Consider the following 21,913-nt stretch of genomic DNA (forward strand, 5'->3'; position numbering starts at 1 on the left):
GAGTCATAAAATTGGCACTCAAAAATCTATTTTAGGCCAAAACAGTCCACTTGTCACATTCCAAATCACTATCATATTTTCTATTAGACTCAAAAGTGAAGCAAAGAAAGTTATTTCACGCTGTTAAATTGTTGTTGGTATGATCGATCATCACTTATAGTAAAGCATTGGTTCCGTTCCAATGACTAGTAGTTGCTGTCTGAAATGTCAATGTTTAAAGCACGTCTTTGTTACAAACATATGTAAGCAATACATTTACACTTTGGAAATATAGATGTAAAACCATGGTTGTCCAACTTTCTAAATATTTACAGTTTTACAGATAGTTTTGTGCATTTTATGTACTGTAATTACAATGTACAAATACAAAACCAAAATTTCCGTGTTTGTTCAAATTGGGGTCATGCTCTGAAGCAATTCCTAATTTTAAAAGTAGTGAAGTAGATTACATAATTTAAATAGTGCCAAAATATAAGTTAAATTCATCTTTAAACTAAATGCTGATTGGGGTTTACAAAAAGTCAACTTCACTACTTCAATCAAGGTTTGGGGAGCTGGAGTTTTACCACCAGTCCTGATTTTAACTTCATATTGTGTGTGTGTGTTAAATGTTAAAACTTTTTCAGAGAAAATTAATTATTGTGTGAAAACGATTCAATTGCGCTTTATTCATGAAACACTTCATTCAACCGGAACATTTCTTCTCACTGCAAAAGTTAGCTTGACACCCTGTTTGTCCCAGTGTTTTTAATGGCAGTAAAAACACTGCCACCCCGCGGCCCCTGAGGAGCAGCACCCTCACACAGCCACCATACGTACAAAGAGTTGATTAAATATCTAACAGAAGGGCAGTGAGTGATTGTAAAAGTAAACCTTGGAGTGAAGTCGTTTTCGGGGGAGGAAATGCTGCCACTGTCAGAAAGAAAGCAAATCTGTTAATATGCATTTTTCCAAAAACTCATTTCACACTTTCATTCTTTGTAATGTGCAATGGAGATTCATTTCAGGAGGGTTTCTTCCATTCTTCCATTGAAACAGACCTGTCAACAATATAAATGAATCATTAAAAGAAGGAGGAAATGTGTGGCATTAGAAATGCTGCTTTCGACGTTTTTGCGGACCTGTAATCAGTCTCAGAGAGATTGTATTACTGATGTGTACTTCTGTGTGGCACAATGGGCATCACATTACCCAGACATTTGGTGTTGCCTGCCAAAGAGCACGTCAGAGATCCCACAGAACATCTTACTGTGGAGCTTGGTTAAAACCCTATAATGTTAAAACCCTTATATTGTTAAAACCGATGCCATAACTCCAAATCAAGGTCATTTTATGGACAAAATCATTATTTAAAATACAAGTATTTTATTAATTGTTAATGCAATCATCTCTGGGAAGAGGAGAGTCGTTTTTCATCAATTAGATCAAATACATGTTTAAAATGACTACTTACTAGTTCAGACTGTGGATCAGTTATTCGTTCTTTTACATTGACATTTCCTGTCAGGGGGCGGTGGAGTTCCGGTGGCGCATGCGCACTGACGACTCTGTGCCGACAGGAGATAACGGACAGACGCTCGGCGAGCTGCGGGCTAACGCAGTAAAGTGACACTTCTCAGACCGAAAGCTCCTCTGGCACGGATAAAGTAATGAGGTAGAAAACGGCCTCTCTGCTTAACACGGCCATTGTGTGGAAGAGACGGCCACTGGCACCGGAAACATGGACCGGCAGTTTGAGGACATAGACTCGGAGGGCCGGTGGCAGAAACTCTACTCGGTAAGTCTGTTAGCACAGTTAGCATGACGCTAACGCTGGAGGTAGTATTTAATTTAGCGCGCCGACGGTTCGGCCAGCTCAGCAGGTTTCTATTTTGAAACCATACCAAGTCAAACATGTTGATTTGGTGTTTCTGTTTCCTTCTTCCGCACGTCTCGCAGTTCCTGCTCGTCAGTAGTCACTCGTACTCTTGTATTTGATTGTCCAGATTCCCGTCAGCTCAGTCGCTCTCGAGCTTTGATGCTCTTTGTTATTGTTTCCGCTGTCATGTCACTGCGGTTTCATAACGTCAAAATGTGAGGTTATAACGCGAATGGCAGGAGGATTTGATGTAATTAATGTCACTGCTGTGAGTTCTTTACACGCACTTTATCTCGTCACTGTTACCGTCCGCAGAACATTTGTATTGTGATGTTACGTTAACTTGATATAAAAGAGCTTGTATCCGTCATTACAAATTACAAATGATAATAATAAAAAAAGCTGAAAGTAAAAGACGTATTATAATTAAATAAATTATTAGAATGTAAAATATCAATATTTATCAATAGGAAAGTTACCACCCTGTCGCAAGGCAAACACACATTTTATACACACTTTTCAGTCCCCATTGTGATTAATGTGCGTTTTATTTGGCTTCGTTCAGAAGCACCGGCCTGGACTCAAACCCTCAATAAAGCCCATTTAATGCCATTCATATGAAATGCAGCTAATAAATATATAAACCGATACTAAAGCAGAGACACAAACAGATTTAACCAATTTAAGAGAAGGTGCAGACCAGATGGTTGAGCTCTTCCCCTACTGTGACCAGCAGTGCTCCACAGGACAACAGAGCACTCGCAGGTCAGTGAATCTGTAATAAATGCTGATGCAATTCCATGAGACTTTTACAGTAAGAAATTCAATTGTGTAAGGCATTTAATTTACCACATGGAAGAAGCCAAGCACAGGCAGAGGTTGAGCTTGAATTATTATTTTTTTTTAAATTGTCTGTCATTTAGGCCAAAAGAGCCACTGCAAAATATCTGGTCTCTATTTTAATCTGTCAAAATGTCAGGCAGGCAGCTTTCTGCTCTTGTGAAAATATGCCTTCAGGCTGGAGTTATAAGCAGCCAGTTTCTCCGTTGTCTAAATTCCCTCAAGCAGATCAACCCTGAAGGCAAACTAGTCCCCCTTAGACATAAAGCAGGACTTTAGAGTGGAAAGAAAACCTCTGTCTGAATATCTCAAAGAGAGCGGAGGTTTATTTGGCATAAAAATATCACAAATAATATCTGGAGTCAGGTCATGAAGTGCTAGAAATATAACTAATGATGTAAAATGAATCCTAAAAGAATTTGGAAGCCCTCTAAATGCTTCTTAAAAAATGTTCTGGCCTTGAACCTCAGTTTTTGGGATTAATCCTGGCTCCATAGTCTGTATTCAATTGGATCTTGGCAAGAAAAAAGGCTTTTGGAGTTTATTCATACATTAATAAATCATTATTTGGATTGACTTTATTTAGGCAAAACGATTTTCGACTGCATATCAAGCTTTAAGAAACCACTGTAAGAAAAGAAAGAATAAATTGATTAGTTGGTGCACAGAACAATGAAGATGTGAAGATTATGACTAGTTGCATCCTCACACTGAACCTCCATCCGACAGAAATGTTTCTCAAAATGTTTTTGTTTGTTTCTCAAGCATCTTTGTTCTGTTCCTGTCCAGGAAATCAGGAATCAGTCCCACGAGTGCTCCTTCAAAGTGGCCAAGTATCCCGAGAATCGCAACCGAAACAGATACAGAGATGTCAGTCCGTGTGGGTAAACATTTGTAGAGAGTCCAAATTGTTTACACTGCTATGTTTCTGGAAAACCAAAGCCAAGCCTGTCAATTTTCAACCCGCCTCCGACTAATGCCCTGTTTGTCCTGCTGCCTGCAGTCGATCACAGCCGGGTGAAGCTGGAGACCACAGAAAATGACTACATCAATGCAAGCCTGGTCGTGATGGAGGAAGCCGAGAGGAGTTACATACTAACTCAGGCAAGCTTTATTCCCCTGGTCCCCGGATGGTTCTGTTGTGACAGTGCATTTCATAAATACAAGCCGTCTTTGATGGTTAAAAATAGAATTAAAAAAAGTCTGTTTTTCCCCATATTCTTAATCCACCAAGATACTCAACAACAACAACAAAATGTATAAGAAAGTGTGTTTGTGTTTTGTTGCATACATTTTGTCAATGTATGCTGTGTTATAGATATTGTTAATGCAATTTGCCTTCAGAATCGAGGCATGAAAGGAAACGTTCCTTTGGGTCAGTGATTGCCGGAATGTAACTTTCTTTACTGTGTTTGACAGAAAACATCATCATGTTTTAAGGAAGAAGAAGTGTTACTAATGTCCTGGTGAGGGACATGATTTGTTTCCTCATTATTATGATACTATTTATAGAATAACTTCAGATAGACAATGAGCATTTTGGGAATGAGTTGTTGCAAATGTTTCCATTCATTTTAGTGTTACTTCGGGTTTCTTGACGTTTTTAAACCATTTTATCAGAGTTGATGTTTTTCTGCCTCTGAGACGAGTCAAAGTTCATTGGTGGTTAGTGACTGGAATCAATGACCAACTGAACTCACTTAGATTTTACAGTTCACCAGTTGTTTGTGTTCTTAAATACCATAATCATAAACACAACTGCAGCAGAGTTTCCCCCCCCAGACTTATTTCAGTTTTGTTTAATGAGATAATGGAGTATTTCTAAAAATCCTTTTACTGACAAAAAGAACAATGCCACTTGTGTTGACCTGTCACTCTTTCTGACCTGTTGTTGTGTAATGTTGTCTATAATTTCTGGGAACTATTTGACAGTTGAGGATATTTGCTGATTAGATTGCAGTTTTCTCAGCTTCACCACATCGTTACCTTTAGCAGACCTGACCTTTTAAGTGAGCTGGTGTTCCCACCCTGCACAGCTCTGTTGCATAGTTATCGCGGCAGCAGAAACCGTCTTCTGCTCAGCTAATTTATTCACAGCATTTGATGTTATTGACATTTGCATTGCGAACGACTTGAGTTTTTCCCCCTGGAGTCTTTGGCCTGCCACCATGTAATAATGAAAGTGTGCGCGTGTCTTTTGTCTGCAGGGACCCCTCGGGAACACCTGTGGCCACTTTTGGCTCATGATCTGGGAACAGAAAACCAAAGCAATCATCATGCTCAACAGGGTGATAGAGAAAGGCTCGGTGAGTACACAAAAAAAAAAAAAGAACAGACTTCTAATATTGTCTGGTGCACAACCACCCACACACACTTGCACAACGTTTGATGTTCACATCCAGATTACATCGTAAGACGAAGGTTCGGCTCCTGAATGCTTCACTGTGAAGCAGCAGACGGCCTGAGGCCATGCACGTAGATGTTTTTGTAGAAGTCTCGTGAAACGGCCCAGCGTCCTCTCATGAATGGGCCCACGACAAAACTGCATATCAAAGCTGACAATCTGGTGAAGAACAGCGCAGACAGATCAGCTGACCGGACCATTAGTTCACGGTCAGGACAGCGGGGAACGGAAACAACCCTCACATAGGCCTCACTGTTCAGGCTGGCCGGTACACCTCCACTCACACGCGTCCTACTTCACGGTCTTGCTGATACCACCCTTTAATTGTATCTTTAACATGTTTTTTTTCCCAGTTTTCCAGCATTCTAAAGCTGCTGTGCATTTATCATCATGAACCCAAAACGAAGTTATTAATTGCAGCTTTGCAATGATCAGAGTGGAGTTTAACTCGATGAAAGGATATTTTCAATTAACTTCACTACTTTGGAAGAGCTCCATTTGGATTAGAGCAAAAAAAAATAAAAAATAGTGAGCACAAGGGACTGTATAATAAGAATTTAAAAAAAAAGAAGGATTTATAACTTTGACGAGCTTAATCCGGACGCACTCCTCACACCCTCCTGCCAGTGAGAGTTTAGTGTTGTGACAACTTGTTCACAGATGTACGAGGTGATCTGGGATGCAGCCCAACCTCTCAGCCTCTCTAAACTCCAGTGATCCTGCAGTGTGCAGATTAAACACACAGGCTGAAATGCTCTCATGCAGAGCAGCTGTGACCTCTCTCTCTCTCTCTCTCTCTCTCTTTCTCGCTCTTTCTCTCTCCCCCTCCCTCTCCCTCTCCCTTTCCCTCTCCCGCTCCCTCTCTTTCTCAGTAAAGCAGCTGGAGTAGATCTTGCTGGGTCATGAGATTCACTTCCAGAGTATTTTCCTGGAATAGGAGGATAAAGAACACCTAGTAGAGCGATATTATTAACCTCACAAGAGCCTTTTATGTAGGCCGGAGCTCCACGTCTTTATTGGTTTGGCCCCAGATGTTTATACTGATGGTGTTTGCTAAGAAAATGCTAAATGTGGAGGCTGGTTGGAGACACTCGGCTGCAGTGCTGACCTCTTGTTCTGAGGCACATTTAGCCTTCCGTTATTTAATAAGTGATTGTTTTGACCTAATCAACAGTCACAATACTAAGCGAATTCATGTTACACTCAAGAATTGTACCTTAAAATGTAGACTAAACTAATAAATGTTCTAAGAAGCTACACCTGTGTACACTTTTGTATTTTAAACAGCTTTTATTTTATATGATACACAAGTTATTCATGCTGCTGTGTTCCAGTCTTTCTCCGTTTTGACAGTTTTCTTTATGGTTTTTGCACAGCACTTTGTAATACTATTTTACACACATAAATTCATAAAAAAAAACAACAGGATGTGTCTTTTCTCAGCATGAAGTCATTTTTTATCCCACTTCCATCTCCATACCATTTAGCATCTCATCTTCCTGTTAGTCTTCATCTGCTTTTCATCATGTCAGAGGTTTGATGTGTATTGATGTGTTTTATTTCTCCATTTTATTTCCGGTAACAGGAAAAGTGTGCCCAGTACTGGCCCACAGCCGAGAAGAGGGAAATGGCTTTCAGAGACACGCGTTTCTTAGTCACGCTGTTGTCAGAAGACACCAAGTCGTACTACACCACCCGAGTGCTGGAGCTGCAGAATATCAACGTAAGCCACAATATTACTCAGCACACTGAGCAAAGTTTAAGTAAAAAGACTCACGGGCGTCAAATTAAGACGGCTCACATGTGCTTGTGTTGTTTTTATTTGTGACAGGCCTCATTGAGTTATATACATTCACAGTGAATATATCATCTTTGTGCAATTTCTGGGGATTTTTCAAAGGAATCATGTGAAATCAGATTACCACAACTTGATTTCTCCACATTCCAATATTTGTTCCTGTAGCTTCGTTAATCTGATTTACTTAGTTTACTTTTCTGCGCATGTGATTTTGAAAAGTCTAAAACAGAATAACAGAGTCACAACGTGGGTGGAACCGTGAAGAACAAACACTTTTCATGTTAAATTGAATGAGGGCAGCCGATGATAAGTCTGTAAGAAGACTAGTGTTGTGTTCAACAGGACAAAATAACAGAAACCTGTTTTTAAATGATTGCATTTCTGTAGCGTAAGTAAACGTGTCCGATCTGAATATTACAGCGATCTGATTACTTGCAGTTAGAAGGTTGTTATAATGTTATGAATGAGTTTCTTTTCATCATTCAAATGTCATTATTTTTTATCTTGGTGAGAAAATGTAAATGAGGTGTGGAGAGATTACAGTATTTAAAATAAAATGACTTCCACTGGACATCTATCTTTATCTCCATATTGGTTTGATACGTTTCATTTATCTATCATACACACATTTCTTTTTTTTCATAAAACATCTACTGGAATGATTGGAAATTTCAAACCATTTAAAAAAAAAAGTCGACACTCTCTTTCATTTACTACATGGCCGTTGTCTCTATTTTTGAGTGAATAGAAACTGAAACTGTTGCTGAAATGACTTCCAGTAACCTCACTGATACAGGTCTGTGCAGGTTTCCTCCGTTTCAAGTCGCTCATGAGGCCTGTTTTCTTGTTCTCCCACAGACGGGAGAAAAGCGAGAGCTCCACCACTTTCATTACACCACCTGGCCTGACTTTGGAGTTCCGGAGTCCCCGGCGTCCTTCCTAAATTTCCTCTTCAAGGTGCGGGAGTCGGGAGCGCTGGGCGCGGACCACGGACCGGCGGTGGTGCACTGCAGTGCTGGAATCGGGCGCTCGGGAACATTTTCATTAGTCGACACGTGTCTGGTCCTGGTCAGTTCTACTTGTCTCCTCTGCACGCCAGTGGCGTCATGATGTTTACTGCTTTGGGTTCAGACGGTATCTAATATATTGAATTTATTCATTATTTATTTAAAAAGCCGTATTTCAGTATCGTACGTATTAATTCTTTAGACGATGTCCGTAAATATCACGAGGCGTTATCTCGTGAGATGAACAGAGAATCGTCTTTTCTAGATGGACAAAAACAAAGACCCGTCATTAGTGGACATCAAAAGCATCCTGTTGAACATGAGGAAGTACCGCATGGGCCTGATCCAGACTCCCGATCAGCTGCGCTTCTCCTACATGGCTGTCATCGAGGGAGCAAAATGCGTCATGGGAGACTCCTCAGTGCAGGTAACGACGACACACACACACAAAAATAACAGGTCATGCTGACACACGTTGCTTCTCCCAGTGATCTACAGCCAGCACGTCTCTGTTGTTTTAGTTGTGTGTATATAAAAACAGTCCTGCTCGCGTCAGTCTCCTCATGTCAGCTGACAAAGTTGTTTTTGTTTCAGTGGAATATATTGAACGTGGTGCCATCGTTTTGTGTTCAAACAAGTGTTGACGGTTGTTAGTGTGGTCGCCTGATCTGGGCCGAAGTTGGAAGACAAAAACCCCTCGCTCTGGTTTTGTTCAATTTGACCCATTTTTCTACATTAAAAGAACAAAGGCTGTGAACACAACACGTGCTGAATGCTTGTAACGTATATTCTGCCGCCACATCCCTTCCACAACAATGCTCAGTTCAGATTAGTGTGGTGGGATATATACCCGCTAAGACCTCAAGTCAACAGCCCATAAATGTAGACAGCAGCAGGAATCCACCCATTATGCAAATCTATAAAGCAGTGAATTCCATTGCTTCGGCCTTAAATGCGACCTCCATCAGACTGCAGTGTAACGTTATCAGACCCCAAAGTGACCTGCATGCGCCTGTATATCCATTTTCAAGTGGTTGTGCAATAGAAGCTGACAAAGCGACAAAGGAAAGAAGGAGAATGAGGAAAAAGAGCTTTTTACCATTTCGGCGACGCCGCTTCCTCCGGTCACAAAACAGATGGGTTTTGCGTTATTTGTGAGCAGAAAATCAGAATTGGGTCACATTTTCCTGCAGTGTGAACACAACTCAAAGAAACTGGCGTCAAGCTCATACCAAGAACTTCTTTACCACGAGGAAACGTTATGCAACTCTAAAGGTTTGCACAAATGAAAAGTAGTTTAAGTGGAGTCATGTGAAAAGAGCAAGAACACCACACACTACTCGGAGCTATAAATAAAACTCAGAGTCAAACTTATTAGAAGTAAGTAGATTTTAAATCCACTACTTGATTGATGTGAACAATTATTGAAATTAAAGATATTTTCCAGCTTGATGGATTATTTTTATCTTCCAAAGATGGTATCATGCGAATTATATTATTTTTCCATCAGTTACTTCTTGTGACCGAACAAGACGTGTGGAGATGAATTAAGACACTGGACAAATTCCTGCTTCTCACCAGAGCTTTCCTGCCTCCAGGCGTGTCTGTCTGTGAAGTAGGGCGGCGTAGTAATCGGGTAAATGATCAAATGCTGCGGTGAAGTACAGCATGAAGTTTTAAATGAATGGAAAAAGAATAAATCACATCTGTGCTTCATTGATACTCTGAAGATCCCGTTCATGTTCGTCCTTTATTGACAGGTGGGGAAAGACCTTTTAAAATCGGATCTTTAATAAACTGTCAAACTCTCATCCCATATCAAATAAGTGGCTGATTATCACTTCAAATGTATCGCTCTTGTTTCCACCTTGTAATCTCATTACTGCTGTCCGCTGCCTGTCACCTCTTGTAGAACCAGTGGCGGGAGTTATCCAGGGAAGATCAGGAGCCGTTGTCCGAGTCTCCCCCCTCTGCTCAGTCTCAGGCCCGGTGTCCCGCAGAGCGCTGCAATGGCAGCCAGCGCGGCGGCCAGACGGCGGACGGCGGCGACTACAGACAGGACGGCAAAGTACCTGCTCAGTCTCCGTGCAAGGACCAGGAGCAGGACAGCAACACATCCCAGTCAGTACAACAAACCTGGAATGAAAGGCTCATTTAAAACGTCGGCTGTGCTCGGCTACGGTCACCTGTTTACCACCTGGTTCCTTTTTTCTGCACAGCAAGCGACACAGAGAAGACAGCATCTCCAAGACAGCCCAAAGCAAATCCAGGACTAATGACTCGGAGAAGAAAAGAAAGAGGTAACTGTTTTATTCAAACCTTAATTCATTTTTACGCAAATCAATACTGCGGAGCGGTCCATGATGATCTGTCATCCCGCGTCTCAACTCCTTACTTGTTGCAAGACATTCTGTGAAGCGTGAAATGCAAACACGGGCCGCAATAGTAAATATAAAGGAAAATGGCCAACTTCTCTTTTTTAACTGTTCAACTATTTTAGACACATTTAAAATTAATTGAGGAAATTCAGATTTATCTATTTTATTCTTTAACCCCCCCAGCATGCAACTCAGCTGTCTAATTGCAGAAACGGCAGTCTGGTTTTTAGGGTTTTTTGTGCTCTAATTTGCTGCAGGCCTTCAGATTAAAGCCTTCAGATTGAAGCCTTCAGGTTGACATATCGCTCTCGCTCTCATGGGGGCAGAAAGTGAAACTTCACGAAGCACCACAAAAGAAAACCCCCCAAAAACTTGCCAGCTCATTTCTGAACACTCGTCCTTTGTTGTGTGACACACCACCATTGTTCCAGTAATGCAGACAAAATGTAAAAAACTAAAAACCGCAGCGTTTGTGACGAGGTCTCACTCTGCTGTTGTGGTTCTTCTGGACAGTTTGATCTGCATTTGCTGCACATGACACGGGCTGACCTGCCCGGGAGGTGGGGGGGCGGGTATTAGTCCCCCCCACCCCGAGGCAGCAACAACCACCACCAGCAGCACATTTAGAGGAGGAGGTTTTCCCACCGCTGTTAAAAGCACCCGCTCTTGTACATGGAGGTGTGTGTGTGTGTGTGTGTGTGAGCGAGTGTGTTTGTTTGTTTGTGTGGGTTTTATCCTTGTTTTTGTGATTTGCTTGGCTTCTGTGGTTTGGAGTTGTGATCATATTGGTTGTCCTCCAGCATGGTGAGTGTGTGTGTGTGTGTGTGTGTGTGTGTGTGTGTGTGTGTGTGTGTGTGTGTGTGTGTGTGTGTGTGTGTGTTGGGTGAGTGTGAGGTGTGTGTGCTTGTTTAAGCAATTACCATTGGAAACATGAATGTCCGGTCAGGTTGGAACATTTTTCTTTGTTTGGTTCTGTCAAGAAAGAGAACTCCTAATGAATGATAGAAATGAAAGACAAAGTAGGAAGTGGCTCGACTAAACACTCCCAAATGGTAAGGACGTCTGTGTTTGTTGGATCGTTTCTGTGTTGCCATGATGCATTTTGGCAATGAACCTCAGACCGTTGAAGAATCGGATTATTTACCTTTTAAAGACACGACATTCATTAGAATGGACTAAGGATTCATAAAGTATTTCTATTCTATTCTTCATAATGCAAAGCAATGTCGAGATGAAATCCAGCAGCTTCAGGAAAAACCTTAAAGGGGAAATAAATTTCCTTTTAGAATGAGATTAATTCCCAAGATGCATTGTTCCAGCAGTAATCTGTCAGCCATACGTTTCCTTACCTTTTTTGGAGCCGACCTTATTCCAGGCACCGCCTGAGTTCTGTTGAGGCTTGTGGCATGTTCTTCTGCTGTTGCTGGTGCTGCTAACCGTGAGAGTGGTGTCATGAGAACTTTAGCACGGCGGCGTTTCCAATTGGTTTGCGTTCGGTGCCGTTTGTAATGTTTCCACTATCGATTCCCTGAGAGGACGTGTGTAGATAAAAGTAGCAGTGGAGAACCTTACGGACCAATGGAGTCTTCTCCTCGTCTATTGTTTGCTTTATTGATGGAGCGATTAACTACTAACTAGAAACACAATATTCACCGGGTTCCATTGTTGCCTTTCTGTTCAACTTAAATCATCCGGAGTTTTCTAAATATTCCACAATAAGACTCTCCTTCCAGATAATCCCTGGAAGACTTGAAGTGAAAGCTATTATCGCACAAATTAGTGCGATATCCGTTTTAAACCACAGGTTACTGCACTCGGAATCAATCTAATCTGAAAGTGATGCATGATTGTGAAAGACGACTCAGCTCCTGCTTTCAGCCCATTACTGGTGTTTTAGGTTTCTGCTCTCTGTGGTGAAGTTTCGTCTTGACGTCTTGCTGAAAACACTAACTTGACTTTGGAGCACAGATTGCCGTGATCACTGTCGAGCTTCACTCACAGTCTGGCAGAAAGGACCCCGGAGTCGCGGCTCTTCATCGTGTTTTGTGTCCCGTGAACAGGGCGAAGACCAGCGACTGCTAACCGCCTCCGCCTCCGCCTGCGGCTCGGGCAGCGAAGCCAACACCGGCAGGGAATTCCAGCTCTCCCCCAACGTCTTTGTCCTTCATCCATCATCCTCACTTCCACCTCAGCAGCTGGCTCTCCTCTCGTATCCGCTTTGTTTTGGTTGAAGTGGTCCCGGCCAAGTAGCATTTTTCACTCCTCCGGATCCTCCCTCCCCTCCACAGCTTTATGATTTCTTTTTTTTTTTTCCCTTTTCCTCTCTTTCACCCCATCCTCTCTTGACTGTTTACAGACGACACTTTGACATTCTCTGAAGACAAAGACACCAGCGCTTTACTCCCAGTCTGCACCTCATCCTCGGCGCTGCTTCCACAGTCACAAAATGAGCTTTTATTTTTGTGTGTGTGTCAATATTATTATTATTATTTGCAGCGTTTTCATTTTCCTCTGCATCCATGAAATTAAAACTGAAAGTCGGGGCTATGCATTGCCAATTTATAATGCTGTTCATATGTGTATTTTTGGAAGAAAAAAAAAAACATTTTTTCAGAGGCAAAAAAATAAAAAAAATAAATTTATTTTTTATAAGAGATTACTTGAAGTTTTTCAGGTGATGTGGGGCTGGTTAAATGAAAAGCACTGCCTCCTCCCACGTGAGAAATTAAGTGGCATGTAATGTTTCCATGATGTACATAATGTTCTTTTTTTTTTTTTCTTTTTTTTTTTTTTAAAAAGATGTGTATAAAAAGACATATTTTTGCTTGTATAAAAACAAACCCTTAAAAAAGACGAAAGCTCGTGTTACAGATCTGGATCCAGTGAAAAGCTGATTTGATAACTTCTGTTGAAATGAATGGTCTTTAAGTTTCTTTCTTTAGAGTGTACTCTACAAATAAAACTGGTACATCTAGTTTATATACAAACCTCTTTGTTTTCATTGGTCGGGGAAAAAAATGGTGACTGATGCAATCCATATTGGATTAAAGCCAAGCTTATTTTAATGGGATTACCTAAATGACCAATTAATCTTAATCGGTTGATTTGAGGGTTTATTTTTCTGGCTTTTCTACATGATTCTAACTGTAAATAGAGATGATGTAATTATACATATATTAAAGCTAAAGATATGAGGTGTTTGGATTTACAGGGTTCCAATTATAAACCTATTTTACAAGAAAATCTTTTCCAACTCTCCAGTTTGGCTTCTTTAACACGGAAGCAAACACTTAACACTCCTGACATGCTGGCACGGTGTTTCTAATTTGATAGCTGATTTCACAATAGACGGCTGAACGTGACCTCAGCCAGCAGGCGTGACCTCTAGGGAGGCCGTTGCCAGGCAACAAAGCGCCAGCACGACGACGACGACGTTAAATTAAGAAGGAGCCACATTTGTTTCTGAGTTCAGCTTTGTTTTGACTTAAAAGGCTGTTACCTTTTATTTATTGAGCATTAACGGCACATTGGGCAGATTTTATATCAGCTTGAGAAAACACTTGATCATTTTGCACGCTAAGATTACCACAATATTGTCTTTCAGGTACATTTCTTAAACTAGCCGCTGTCTCTTCTCATTTATCCCTTTGCGAGTGGAAGTCTCCTAATTAAGATATACAATTTCCTCTTGAGACTGTATTCCGATCAGCTCTCATTAGACAGTTAATTTAGCTTCAGGCAGATTTGCTCCCAAATCAGTCAGACCTCTTCCCAGTTTTCTCTTAAAACCTCCACGGGGACCCGTCTTTCCCATAATTATGACGCAGATTTAAAGGGAGGACAAAACAGCTCAATGTCTGAGTAAGAGTGCCGCTTTGTTTTCACCACTTGTCCAAGTTGTAGAAAGGAATCGAATTACAGAGAGGTGGGACTACCAGGAATACAGGATGGCTCCTGGCCAAGCACTTTCAGTCAAGTGGGTGGAGGCAGTATCCGGTGAGTGTAGCACAGTCGTAGTATTCAGTATTTTGAGATGAAATCACCCGATTGTTATCTTTTATTGGAAATCACAAACATTTAAAATGCTGCAGTACTATGGGATTACCCCTACATCAGTGCCGGTTTCGGTCGATTGCTGTAGCGACATTTTATGTGATGTAGATTCATATCAAAAATAAAGTGGAGAAAAGGGAAGATCTTTCTTTATCTTGTTATAGTTTATATTTTTTTTTTAACATGAAGTAGCAGTTTGTATATGAATGATCAAAATTGAGTTCAAAATTATCAGAAAAAAAGAAGAAGTAAGTTTTAGCAGCTGCACTCTTCACATGTGTTTATATTACAAGGTAAACGCAGCCAAAACCGACAACAAAAATACACGATCAGAACAGGGCAGGAGGGATGCCATTTCCAAACAGCAGACTCCACGAGGCGGGGATCTTCCATTTGTTAGCCTGTTCGTGCTGAAATGAGAAAAACAAGTACCGTATTACAAACCGCCTATCAAATAAAAGGCAAAATGTCAAACGATAAGCTCCTTTTGAAACCTGAAAATGCTGCATGGATTTATCGTTTTGGCTGCTTCTTTGTTTAATCACTGAGCCAAATAAATTGGAACAAGTCCTCCAAACTCTGACTTGAACTGGGAATTCTGCTTTATTGAAGCTGGATCGCTAACAACTATAGCACTGTATAAAATAACAGAATCTGCAGCCCTGCAGGGCCCAGCTGGCTCACTCGGAGTAGGTGAGCGCTGCATTGCAGGTTTGAGATGTTCGTCACTTACATGAGTGTCCAGCAGGTGGAGCCAGTCGTTGAGGTGGTTGACCAGAGCGAAGGCATCTGGGATGTTGTCGCCTTCTGAACAGAAAAGTAGCAACACTGCCAGCGGAAGATCCTCAGCACAGCTTAAAAAGAGAGGGCGCATAAATGCATACTATTATTATACAAACATAATAAATAAAAAATGAAATTCTACCATGTAATAATTAACTCGTATATGTGGCTGAGCATATTATAACTCATAGCAAACTCTGATTGTGAAGGGGAAAAAAAAAAAGTAGTCTAAAGTTGTTCCCTTTGCAATAAACAATGTAGAGGCAGATATTTCATGCTGGGTTCGTTCTAGTGCAGTATCAGGATAGAAATGTGGATTCAGTTCGAACGCTGAATGTTGATGTTGTCTGAGGAACCGAGTTTGTTTTTCCCTGCGTGGGGACACCAATTAGTGCAACACCATTACCCGAAGAGAATGTGTGCTGGTTAATTTTCTTCTCTGTGATAATATCTGTATTCATCATTCGTTGTGTGATATAACTCATTGTCAAAGCAAGGCATAGATGAGGTAATGCCTTTGTGTCATCTTTCATTGAAGCCAGCTCCATGTGCACTATTATAATAAGTGAACCATATCAGAGACTTCTTAGATCAGGTCACACAATGCAGTTTGATACTGTAATTGGTGATTTATTAGGGGCTGAGACAGTCAAACTATTGAAATCGAAGTAACAATAAATAGTCATCAACTTTCAAGCATTTCAAACCGTTAAAATCACACCTCTTTAATTGTACCGTGTGGTTCCACCTCTATGTGAAGCTCTGTTCCTCACCTGTCGGTGTAAAGTGCCTTGGTGATGCCTCCTCCAGGGATGCAGAGCCGTGGTTCAGTGTTGACGTCAGGCAGTCCAGGGAAGGCGGGCACTCGCTCCATCTCCTTCCAGCCCAGCTCCTTCAGAGCGTCTGCGCTCACCTTCAGCAGGGACGGCGTCACCAGGTACCTCAGAGGTTTGCTGACGAGGACATGTTTTTGCCCTCAGCAGTGACATTGCACAGCGAAGTGATGATGCGGAATCTGTGTTTACCCTTGGAGCTGCTGGTCGTCCCGCTGGTAGGCGTGGCTGCTGGAGAGGACAACAGTCCTGGAGAAGCCGCTGGATTTGATCCACGACACGAGCAGCTGACGGAACTTTTTGGACTTTGTCTGCAGTGAAAACAAAGAACAAAGAATGTAATCCAACGACAGAGATATAGTCGAGTTTCACTGACAGCAAATTCACATGGAAGATTATAGAAAATGTTTCCTCAGCTAAAAAGACCAACGATCAGTCAGACACAGGTTAGTGGAATAAAGTCATACTGATGCAGCGCAGGGTGGTTTTACCTGAATAATTGGTGCTCTGATCTGAAGAACTGCAAGCTTCAGTTCTGCTGCTGTGTAAACTGTGAATGACAGAGGTTTCACATTAACGAGAGATTGAATTTTAGGATGGAATTTCTCATCGCTACAGCCACAAATTACTCAGATAACAACCCAAACTTTCATGTATCGAATTATTTGTTAACAATGATTTGGTATATTTGAGGTAATTCATTTTTTAGAGATCATTTGGTACCTTCTGCAGGAGTGTGCAGCTCCTCAGCATCGTCTTTACGTGTGGCGTACGGGTTGTTTCCAGACATGGGGATGAGACAGTCGGTGTGTATGTGGCCCACTCTGCTCATGTTGAGGGTGGACACAATGAGGTCCACTGCCAGCTGACCCACGTTACCCACTGCCACCGCTGGCTGAAGGGAGAATAAGGATCAGAACAAAAGCATTTTGGATGAAAAGAAGCAGATTGCTAACAATAACACTGAAGATTGCCCATAACCTCAATTGAAGGGCTTCCAGGGGAAATCTATTTGCAAAAAGGAAGATTTCAGCTTTGATCACAATGTACCAGGCAGAAAAATAAACTAAACAAAAAAATAATAATTCTGGTTTGTTTAATCTGTCAAATCTAGATTACACTCACCTGGAAGTTTATGATAATTTTCTATGTTAAATGCTTATTTTGTTTGTAAAGGAAGAAAACAACAGCATTCAGTTTTTTGTTGTTCTTTTTTTTTTCCATTTGTAAACCAAATTAAATCAGGTCGAGATAAAAACCCTCTGACCTGTCATCCCACCACCACACTTCAATATTAAAACTAGCTCATTATCAATATTATTACAAGCAAGACAGAACTGATTTTGAGTATTTTACAAGGACAGATTGTGAGGATAAACAGAAGAGCTGAGTCAGAGGAAGCAGACGTAAATGAAACTACAGCTCACCAGAAGCAGCGTGAAGTCTCTGAAGCACGGTGCAGAGGTTTGTGAAGAGATAAACATGGTGCTGTTTATTCGGCAGTCACACAAAACCAAAAAAAAAGATCTTAATCACAGATTTTAATGCAGTTTTGTGGCGTCCGATTATAATCTCTGTAAAGCTTTCGCTCCTTTACATGCCCGATGTTGTGGTCCTGTCGGCACCTCGTGTCGACAGTTGATGATGCTACAAATTTTAGAGCCCCGTAAATATGCCTGACTAGAATATCATAAGAAAACTTTCAGATAAATAGTATCCATACAAATGTATTTACAGGCTGTCACTGTGGAAGATGATGGATCACATATAGTTTGAATATTTAATTTTAAACTGTGGAGTAGGGAAGCTTGAATTATGACCAGGCACAATGAAAGCCGCATATAGCGCAGCACAGATTGACCCAGTTTTTAAGATCTATGGAGTCAATAATTTTCTAACAAATTCATGTCTTAGATGAAAAATCAGATGACAGCTGCTATAGATAGTCATGGATTGTAATACATTATCAAAACGTCAAATGGATTTTCAATTTAGTAACTCATTTCACAGTAAAAATCCTGCAACATTAACAATATATTTTAAAATATTCACCTAACAAAAAGACAGACACCTTGCAAATGTGTAATATAAGGCAGCATCTTTATTTTACTGTGCACAGAATTATTTGATTTCATTAATCTGGGAACAACAGATCGGACTCTGCTTTCCTTAATGTTTATTATTAACAAAAATACAAGTGATTTCTATCAATATATTGTCAGTTATAAACAACAAGGATGACTTTTGAATTGTTATGCAGGCATTCACATTGGGTGAAGGTAACGCAAAGCTTCAAGTCTTTATTGTTTTGCATCTATTTATCATGCAAATACAATTCACAGTACTGCTGTATTCAGGACAGAAATAATCCTGACTCACACTGGACTACAGGTTCGGTACATCCTGTCACAATGAGTGACTGCTGAAATTATTTTGGTGTGACTTCATCGTGAGCAGGTTGGCCTTTCACAGCTGCTACAGCATTGTCCACCATCCTCTGTACCATGTTTCTTGTTGTTGTGTAGGTGTTGGTGCCAACATGGGGTGTGATCAGCACATTAGGGAGGTGGAGTAGAGGATGGTCCCTGCAAAAAAGTCAATCAAAGAATCAAAGGAGGAGTCAGTTGTCAGAAAATGCTTATTCTTGCTTTTTTCCTTTTACTAAAATTCTGTGTCTTTTGGCTTTTGATGAGTTCAAAATGAATCAGTGTTCTTGTTGCGTCTGATAGATTTGACCTTTTCAGGTTATGTTCAAACAAATGTGCAGGAATTCATTAATTGAAAGAATTCAGTAGATTGAGCTGCTCTGTTTGAAGAGTGTAGGTGCTTTCATACAGTACCTGGGTAAAGGTTCAGGATATGTCACATCTAAAGCTGCTGCCCGAATTGTTCCAGACTGCAGAGCTTTGACTAAAGCATCCTGGTCCACAACCATACCTGAAACAGAAACCATACTTCGATGACTGAACATAGACATGGTTAATGTTTTAGTAGCTGGGGCTCCCTTAGTTCACAGTATCAACTGTATTTCCAATGTTCTGGATCAGTATGAAGCACTTAATGTTATCTTCAAATAAGAGCTCAGCACCAGACAGGGTGCAGCATGTAGAGGATTATAGTGATTAAAGGAAAAAAAACTAATTCTATTTTGAATCATATACAACAAAAACTAAACCGACACAGAACAATACTGACAACAATTCAATTGAAGTAATGACTCCATGGATCCGTTTTTAAGGAAGAACTTTGTCTTACTGTCATGTGTTTCTTATCTTATGTTAGACTTAACCAAAGAAATATCTTGTGGTTTTTGCCATTTCAGAGCAGTTTGATAAAGCTCAGTCCTCCCACCTCTGCTGACGTTGACCAGTGTTGCTGTGGGCTTCATAAGGGACAGCTCCCTGTGGCCGATCAGGCCTTTGGTTTCAGCGCTCAGGTTCACCACTAACACCACGAAGTCCGACTCTTTAAGCAGGTCGTCCATCTTCTCGCAGTAAGTCGCCCCCACAGCCTGCTCATCTTCAACACTCCTGAACGGCAACAAGAGACGATCATCATTAATAGTGTCTTGTTCATTGCTGAAATCTTTTTGTTTGTCCGTAAATATGTGAATTCATCCAATCATCCAAGTGAAGCGCTGTGTCATTGCTTTTTGCCTTCTGCTTCTGTTGTGGTACAGGATCTTCATGTCGAAGCCTTTGCTCCTCTGAGCCACTTTGTATCCGATGCGTCCCATCCCAACGATCCCCACAGTCGACCCCGTCACTTCAACTCCCATCAGACATTGTGGTACATGAGTGGTCTTTGGGTCAACAGACACCTGGTGACCTATAGTTGGATAGAATGACTCTTTATTAATAAAAAAAAAAAAACAAAGACTCTTGACCTGAGATTTCCATACGTTACATGCCTCAATTGTTTTGATGTGTAATTCTCATTCATTCATATGAAGGAGTTAAAAGTGACCCGACGATCAAGTGACAAATTCTGCTTGTACAACTTTTGAACTGACCCTCTACAATCCTCCGAGCCGATGCCAGCAGCAGGCCCATGGCAATATCTGCAGTGGCATTGTTCACCACGTCAGGCGTGTTGGTCACCTTCACTCCCAGGCTGCTGACGTACGGCACGTCCAGGTGGTCGATGCCCACCCCTCCGTTGGCGACCACCTTCAGTGACGGCAACAAATGGAGCAGTGACGGCTCCACTGCAGGGAGTGCATTCCAAATGAAGACAGCCTGGATTTTGGGGCCGTACTGCTTGGGGTTTTGTAGAAAGTCTTTGTGGCAGATGAGCTGAAAGTGCTTTTCCATGATGCCCATGACGTCTTCAAGATAACCATTCTCCCCAACTTCGGAGAAGAGAGCCCAGGGCTTGTCCTCTGCCATTACCTGGTGGATTGAAACAACGGACAAAAGAATTTCTCCATCAAATCTTAAGATGGTGTGATGAAACCACTGCCAGTGAAAAACAGATACTATTAAGTGAGATGGTAGCTTCCAACTTATCTGTCAAAACTTATTTATACCTGAAGTTTATCTACTCTCTGACATAAATTTGATAAAAATAACTGATACTGATAGTCATATTTTTTATTTTTAGTGTCAATCAACTAAACCTGGCTAAGACACCTTTCCACCTTCCTCCGGTAAAGCATTTAGTGAAATCACCTGATTGATCCATTTAAGTTTGACACCCCTGCAATAAGTAGGTATTTCATTAGCCTCCTTTTCCAATGTTACAAAGAGAAAGTAATTTAAAGTTGTATTTTGGCTCATTTTTTTTAAACCACTGTGACTTTAATTACCTTTATTATCGGTAATTATTATGTAGAAGTGAGACTTTTGAGTCAAAATCAACCTAACAGTGGCTTCAATACACAATCGTTATTATTAATACACAGGCATGTAAATATGAACACAGTCCTTTTTCGATTATATTTGTGTGATAAAACTCCCACAGCGACACGTTGTGTGTCATTAAAACTATCACAAAAATGCAGAAACACGCTGGTTGAGTAATAAATTCGGGTAAATACTGAAGTATACTGACTGGGACTTGTGTTTGGACTCTTCTGCTCTTCAACCCGGAAATACTACTTAGAGGATTTTTTTTTTTTTTTAGGATTTCAAAATAAATGGTTAAACATTTTACAAGCACGACGCCGTTTAAACGATGCATATTTCTTTTCTGGATAGTCACATTTAAAAATACATTTTATGATATAAATTTAAAAAAAAACATTCAGTGGGCGTGTTCCATATTTGAGTAACATCTTCAATAGCCAATCACATTAAAAGTAGTTTTGTTGTTGCCATGGTGATTTTTATGTAACAGGAAGTCAGAAGCAGACTAATCTAAATAGTCCTCAAAATATAGTCACTGCAGGAAAATGAATGTTTGTTTGTTTGTTTCTCGATACTAAGTTCAACTTCAGGAATCTTCATGATCCCAGCAGTTAGTTGCGTAGACAGATTAGACAGATTGTTCTTCTATTATATTAATACTCAATAAAACAAGAGTCAAATAAGTGACTCGACCTTTTCTTGACCCATTTATTCCAAGCATAAACCACAGAGCTTGGAAGTAATTAGGTGCAATGTGCAAAACTCTTCTGGCTGTGAATAACAAAGTTAAACAAAATACCTTTCTGTGTTGCAGCTGACGTGCTGATCTGTGCATGTGAGTCTCTTTAACAAGGCTTGATCCTTTTGCCAGAGGCAGCAGTTTCCTGACACGTGAGATAAAGCAGAGACGTCCCATCATGGCAAACATCGATAGGTTGTTGTTATGTTCCACACACACAAAGTAGAGGTGATCTGAAAATCTGAATGAATGATGTATCAATCAAAAAAATGCTGTAGAAAGCATGACATACACGCTACACATGCCTTGCATATAAAGAGACACACAGTGAAAGTCCAATGGTCAAATATCTAAATGATTAACGTGACTCAAT

The 21,913-nt window shown here is 40.8% G+C and overlaps 3 protein-coding genes across 4 annotated transcripts; 1 reads left to right on the forward strand and 2 right to left on the reverse strand.

Moving 5' to 3' along the window:
- The first annotated feature begins 1,515 nt into the window (after positions 1-1,515).
- On the forward strand, positions 1,516-13,269 carry ptpn2b (protein tyrosine phosphatase non-receptor type 2b). The gene is made up of 10 exons (XM_080484378.1): positions 1,516-1,777; positions 3,488-3,578; positions 3,702-3,802; positions 4,906-5,004; positions 6,688-6,825; positions 7,759-7,968; positions 8,173-8,334; positions 9,820-10,028; positions 10,127-10,207; positions 12,346-13,269. The coding sequence occupies exons 1-10, from the start codon at positions 1,721-1,723 to the stop codon at positions 12,365-12,367; spliced, it is 1,170 nt and encodes a 389-aa protein (XP_080340504.1). The 5' UTR covers positions 1,516-1,720; the 3' UTR covers positions 12,368-13,269.
- Positions 13,270-14,329: 1,060 nt separating this feature from the next.
- On the reverse strand, positions 14,330-17,603 carry psmg2 (proteasome (prosome, macropain) assembly chaperone 2). Its single transcript, XM_080485301.1, has 7 exons — positions 17,382-17,603; positions 16,678-16,849; positions 16,446-16,504; positions 16,147-16,265; positions 15,895-16,074; positions 15,072-15,192; positions 14,330-14,748 (listed from the first exon to the last, which is right to left on the reverse strand). The coding sequence occupies exons 1-7, from the start codon at positions 17,436-17,438 to the stop codon at positions 14,668-14,670; spliced, it is 789 nt and encodes a 262-aa protein (XP_080341427.1). The 5' UTR covers positions 17,439-17,603; the 3' UTR covers positions 14,330-14,667.
- Positions 17,604-18,031: 428 nt separating this feature from the next.
- Positions 18,032-21,869, reverse strand: LOC308123143 (putative 2-ketogluconate reductase). Of its 2 annotated transcripts, none has more exons than XM_080485467.1 (6): positions 21,601-21,869; positions 19,967-20,345; positions 19,611-19,782; positions 19,306-19,484; positions 18,795-18,891; positions 18,032-18,539 (listed from the first exon to the last, which is right to left on the reverse strand). In XM_080485467.1, the coding sequence occupies exons 1-6, from the start codon at positions 21,727-21,729 to the stop codon at positions 18,383-18,385; spliced, it is 1,113 nt and encodes a 370-aa protein (XP_080341593.1). In that variant the 5' UTR covers positions 21,730-21,869; the 3' UTR covers positions 18,032-18,382. The 2 variants fall into 2 exon arrangements, with proteins under 2 accessions (XP_080341593.1, XP_080341594.1); XM_080485468.1 differs by lacking the exon at positions 21,601-21,869 and adding an exon at positions 21,007-21,047.
- Positions 21,870-21,913: the final 44 nt, after the last annotated feature.

Source organism: Lipophrys pholis (genome assembly GCF_963383615.2).
Source record: "Lipophrys pholis genome assembly, chromosome: 17".
Lineage (NCBI taxonomy): Eukaryota > Metazoa > Chordata > Actinopteri > Blenniiformes > Blenniidae > Lipophrys > Lipophrys pholis.

Coding starts and splice junctions, on each gene's coding strand:
- ptpn2b (XM_080484378.1), top strand. CDS start 1,721: ATGGACCGGCAGTTTGAGGACATAGACTCGGAGGGCCGGTGGCAGAAA. Junction 5,005..6,687: donor GGGTGATAGAGAAAGGCTCG/GTGAGTACACAA, acceptor TTCCGGTAACAG/GAAAAGTGTGCCCAGTACTG. Junction 7,969..8,172: donor TCGACACGTGTCTGGTCCTG/GTCAGTTCTACT, acceptor CGTCTTTTCTAG/ATGGACAAAAACAAAGACCC.
- psmg2 (XM_080485301.1), bottom strand. CDS start 17,438: ATGTTTATCTCTTCACAAACCTCTGCACCGTGCTTCAGAGACTTCACG. Junction 16,850..17,381: donor GAGACTTCACGCTGCTTCTG/GTGAGCTGTAGT, acceptor TTCTCCCTTCAG/CCAGCGGTGGCAGTGGGTAA. Junction 16,075..16,146: donor GACGACCAGCAGCTCCAAGG/GTAAACACAGAT, acceptor TGTCCTCGTCAG/CAAACCTCTGAGGTACCTGG.
- LOC308123143 (XM_080485467.1), bottom strand. CDS start 21,729: ATGTTTGCCATGATGGGACGTCTCTGCTTTATCTCACGTGTCAGGAAA. Junction 19,485..19,610: donor TACCACAACAGAAGCAGAAG/GCAAAAAGCAAT, acceptor GTTGCCGTTCAG/GAGTGTTGAAGATGAGCAGG. Junction 18,892..19,305: donor ACTGGTCAACGTCAGCAGAG/GTGGGAGGACTG, acceptor TTTCTGTTTCAG/GTATGGTTGTGGACCAGGAT.